The sequence below is a fragment of the Poecile atricapillus genome, chromosome 24 (genome assembly GCF_030490865.1).
Source record: "Poecile atricapillus isolate bPoeAtr1 chromosome 24, bPoeAtr1.hap1, whole genome shotgun sequence".
In the NCBI taxonomy this organism is placed as follows: domain Eukaryota; kingdom Metazoa; phylum Chordata; class Aves; order Passeriformes; family Paridae; genus Poecile; species Poecile atricapillus.
The window spans coordinates 6380046-6384560 of record NC_081272.1 but is presented as its reverse complement, the minus strand read 5'-3'; the positions used below and the strand labels follow the sequence as shown (position 1 = coordinate 6384560).

The window sequence follows — 4515 nt, the reverse complement described above, 5'->3', positions numbered from 1 at the left end:
CCCCAGGGATGGACACAAACCCTCCAGGGATGGGACACAAACCCTCCAGGGATGGACACAAACCCTCCAGGGATGGGACACAAACCCTCCAGGGATGGACACAAACCCCCAAGGATGGGACACAAACCCTCCCAGGATGGACACAAACCCCCCAAGGATGGACACAAACCCCCCAAGGATGGACACAAACCCTCCAGGATGGATGGGACACAAACCCTCCCAGGATGGGACACAAACCCTCCAGGATGGGACACAAACCCTCCAGGACGGACACAAACCCTCCAGGGATGGACACAAACCCCCCAAGGATGGACACAAACCCTCCAGGGATGGACACAAACCCTCCAGGGATGGACACAAACCCTCCAGGTTTTTTGCACTCTCCAGGTGAGGGAGATGCTGGCTGGGGTTAATCCTGAGCAGAGGGAACAGGAGTTCACTCATTTATTTGGGTTAATTCTGATTTTTCTCACGTGGAATTCAGGCCTCAGCCCAGTGTTAAACTGGATTTGTTTTATTGATGTCTCGTTATGTAATGCAGCAAAGATGAAAATGCAGCGGGGTGAAATTGCAGCTGCTGGAGGAAATAACTGGAGTTATTTCTGAACTATTATACTGAATTATTTCTGAATTATTTCACTGAATAACTAATAATATACTGAATTATTACACTGAAATAACACATTTAAGTCCTGAAAAAAGGGGAGAAATCTCAGTGCTGGAATGCTCAGGGCATCCTCTATCACAGGGTATCAAAGCATAAATCAGGATTTATTTAAACCTTGTCACATGCTGCTCACAGCCAGAGCAATCCTGGGGCAGGGCGTGAACCTGGGGAGGAGCAGCAGCAGCAGACAGGGAAATATTCCAACTAAATTTAAAAATATTTCAATAGTTAAAAAGATTAAATCTTTAATAAAATATTTATTATTTAATTTTTTAAAAAATAATATTTAAAATAAAAAAGATAGGAATTTTATTTTTTAAATTTAATATTTTAAATTTTAAAATTAATATATAATAATAGTAATAATTATAATGATGATACTAATAATAATAGTAATAATAATAATAATAATAATAATAATAATAATAATAATAAGGTTAAAAGGTCACCTTTGCCTGGCACAGAGGGCTGGAAGGAGCAGGGAGAACTCAGCTCCCAGAGTTTTATTATCTATTGCTGCTCTTCAATAATTTAAATAATAATTTAATTATTATTAATAATAATACTAATGATAATAATTTTTTTTAATAATTTAATTTTTTTAATTTAAATTTTTTCATTCATTAAAGCAGCATTAGCAATTCTCCTGCTCTCCCATTCCCCCTCCTGGACAGGATCCCAATTTATTCCAGGGCAGCTTCCTGAGCTTTACCCCTCCTCCAGCACCTCCAGGCTCACCAGAATTCCCAAAATCCAACATTCCCAAATCCCATCCTGGATCAGCTTCACCCACAGCCCCCTCTGGGCACAAAATTGGGATGAGAGGACACCGAGTTTATCCCTTGGGAATGTTTTCCCATCATCTGCCTCAAAAAAGGAAGGGAATTGTTGGGAGCACCCAGAGCATCTCGAGAGCGGGGTGACATTGTCACCGCTGCTTCCATGGAAACCGCGGTTGTTTCTCGGAGCTGTTCCACCATAATTAATAAAAACCTCCCCTGCACGTGGGCCCTGCTCTGAGCTTCCCCAGGACACGTGGAAAAACCAAAAAAACAGAAAAAAAAGAACTTTTCTGGCCTGTTCTGGTGCCTGGGAGCACCTGCTGATGCTCCAGGAATAATTTAATAAAGGGATCAGGAATGGGCTCACCCTGCAGATTTGGGGGCTCCCAGATTATTCCACGTGGGAAGAAGAGCAGCTCTCAGCACCTGGATGGGGTGAGAAAGGAAAATTCAGGTGTTGCAAGCCACGGTTTGGGAATTTCCAGGTGTTGCTCCACAGTTTCAGCTCCAGGCAGAAGCCAGGGGGGTTTTGCTGCTCCAGCTTTTCAGGGAATCCATAAAAGCGAGTGGCTGAATCCATGAGAGCCAGAGAACATCCCGAGCCACTTCCAGAGGAGGAGGAGGCTCTGGAATTCCAGAGAATTCTGTCCTGCCAAGCTCTGTTCTCCCTCCAGCTCCAGCTGGACATGAATTTGGGGTTTTTTTTCCTCTGAGATGCATTTCTGGCCCTTTTTCCTGCCGAGTGGACTTTTCAAATTAAAAAAAATACCCCAAACAACAAGAAAACCAAACAAAAAAAATAACAAAAAACCCAAATAAAACAAAAACCCACAATCTAAAAAAAACCAACAACAAAAACAAAAAACAAACACCAACCTCTCCCCCCCAGAAAAACAAACAAAAAAACCCTGAAATAAATGAAATTCCCAGTTTCTTCCAGAGCTCCCGTCCCTGCTGCCAGAGTGGGAATAACGAGAGATGCAGGAGGATGAGGATGAGGATGGAGCTGAGCCCTGCTGGCACCCAGGGGGGTTCGGGCTGAGCAGAGCCAGAGCCACCAGCAGGAACAATCCCGGGAACATCCCTGGGAATTCCCTGGAAAGGAGCTGGAGAGGGCCGGGTACAGCGGGCAGGGAGGGTTTGTGGGGTGAGGAGCGCTCAATCCTCAAAATCCCCGGGAATCAAAATCCCTGGAGTCAAAACCTCCGGAGTCAAAACCTCGGGAGCCAAAATCCCTGGAGCCAAAACTTCGGGAATCAAAACCTCCGGAGCCAAAATCCCCGGGAGCCAAAACCTCCGGAGTCAAAACCTCGGGGGCCAAAATCCCTGGAGTCAAAATCCCCGGGAGCCAAAACTTCGGGAATTAAAATCCCGGGAGCCAAAATCCCCGGGAGCCAAAATCCCTGGAGTCAAAACCTCCGGAGTCAAAACCCCGGGGGCCAAAACCTCCAGAATCAAAGCCCCGGGAGTCAAAACCTCCGGAATCAAAACCCTGGGAGCCAAAACCTCCGGAGTCAAAATCCCAGGAGCCGGAGCTGCTGCCCGGGCCCGGCCTGGGAGCATCAGCGGGAACCGAGGGGATCCTGCAGTGATTTCCCTGTGCCAAAGGCTCGGGATTGTCCCGTTCCTCCGATCCCTCCCGATCCCCGGCCGGGCTCTGCTGTCTCCCACCCTGCTCCTTTCCCAGCCGCCGCTTCCCAAGCCTCTGGCAGCTCGGAGGGATAAAGCTGCGCCTTTTATTTCCCTGCCAGGACCCTTCCACCGTGCCCCGAGCTCTGCTTTTGGCTCCTTCTCCCTCCTGGCGTTCTCCCTCTTGCCATTCCCGTTTTCCCAGCCCCAATTCCTGATGATTCCGGACCCTCGAGGCCCCGGGATCGCCTCCAAGGGGTTTTGTTTTCATTCCTGGAGTTAAACATCCGCTCCTCCAACAACGCCTGCGACAACGCCCTTCCTTCCCGAGCTTTTCCCGAGCCTTTTCCTCAAGGTTGTGCCTCCTTTTGGAGGGAAAAGAACAGAAAACTTCCAAGCGCAGAGAGGGTAAAGCTGGGAGAGCGCAGGGAGAGGGAGCCCGAGGTTTGTTCCCACCCTGGATTCCAGCAATCATCGCTCCAGGAGGATCCCAAACTGGATCCCGGCTCCTGCTGCCATTCCCGGGCTCCTCGCAGCACAGAGGATGAGGAAATGCGGGATTGGGAAGGGAAAACGCCCTCCCAGAGCTGCTCCCTGCCCGGCTGGAGCAGGAAGGCTCAGCAGCATCGCTTGGAGCCGGGATGGGGAGGGAAAATCCTGCTGGGATGGCCCGGGAAGATCCCAGTCCCTGCCGGGGCCACTCACCCGGGGACGGGCCCTGGGCAGGCACAGACACAGATTTGGGGTGGCACCCCCAGCTCAGAGTTTTGGGATGGCACCCCCTGATCAGACAGTTTTGGGGTGGCACCCCCAGCCCAGGGAGGGTTTTGGGGTGGCACCCCCAGCTCACACAGAGATTTGGGGTGGCACCCCCAGATCACACAGAGATTTGGGGTGGCACCCCCAGCTCAGACAGAGATTTGGGGTGGCACCCCCAGCCCAGGCAGAGATTTGGGGTGGCACCCCCAGCTCACACAGAGATTTGGGGTGGCACCCCCAGCTCAGACAGAGATTTGGGGTGGCACCCCCAGCTCACACAGAGATTTGGGGTGGCACCCCCAGCTCAGACAGAGATTTGGGGTGGCACCCCCAGCTCAGACAGAGATTTGGGGTGGCACCCCCAGCTCAGACAGATTTTGGGGTGGCACCCCCAGCTCAGACAGAGATTTGGGGTGGCACCCCCAGCTCACACAGAGATTTTGGGGTGGCACCCCCAGATCAGACAGAGATTTGGGGTGGCACCCCCAGCCCAGGCAGAGATTTGGGGTGGCACCCCAGCCCAGGGAGGGTTTTGGGGTGGCACCCCCAGCTCAAACAGAGATTTACAGCCCAGAAATCGTGAGGATTCCTCCCACCATTTCAGCACAGGCTGTGGGCAGAGAGCAGCAGCAGCCCCTGTTCCCTTTGCCCTTCTGGAATGTTCTCACTCCTGAGCCC

At 50.9% G+C, this 4515-nt stretch overlaps 1 protein-coding gene across 5 annotated transcripts; it reads right to left on the bottom strand.

Annotated features, from left to right (window-relative positions):
* Positions 1-397: 397 nt before the first annotated feature.
* LOC131588129 (uncharacterized) lies at positions 398-3821 on the bottom strand. 5 transcript variants are annotated; one of them, XM_058856720.1, is made up of 6 exons: positions 2956-3798; positions 2881-2925; positions 2653-2712; positions 2326-2606; positions 1817-1875; positions 398-577 (listed from the first exon to the last, which is right to left on the bottom strand). In XM_058856720.1, the coding sequence occupies exons 1-6, from the start codon at positions 3551-3553 to the stop codon at positions 529-531; spliced, it is 1092 nt and encodes a 363-aa protein (XP_058712703.1). In that variant the 5' UTR covers positions 3554-3798; the 3' UTR covers positions 398-528. The 5 variants fall into 5 exon arrangements, 2 of the variants coding, with proteins under 2 accessions (XP_058712703.1, XP_058712702.1); XR_009279519.1 differs by having other exon boundaries at positions 1817-2606; positions 2956-3797; XR_009279520.1 differs by having other exon boundaries at positions 398-574; positions 1817-2606; positions 2956-3797.
* Positions 3822-4515: the final 694 nt, after the last annotated feature.

Bases quoted from the DNA above. Each gene is read 5' to 3' on its own strand.
- LOC131588129 (XM_058856719.1), bottom strand. From the start codon at position 3,553: ATGATTGCTGGAATCCAGGGTGGGAACAAACCTCGGGCTCCCTCTCCC. The intron at 2,713-2,880 runs GTTTTGACTCCG...TTGGCTCCGGAG, and splicing joins TGGAGGTTTTGGCCCCCGGG to GTTTTGATTCCCGAAGTTTT. The intron at 2,607-2,652 runs GTTTTGACTCCA...TTGAGGATTGAG, and splicing joins CCGAGGTTTTGACTCCGGAG to CGCTCCTCACCCCACAAACC.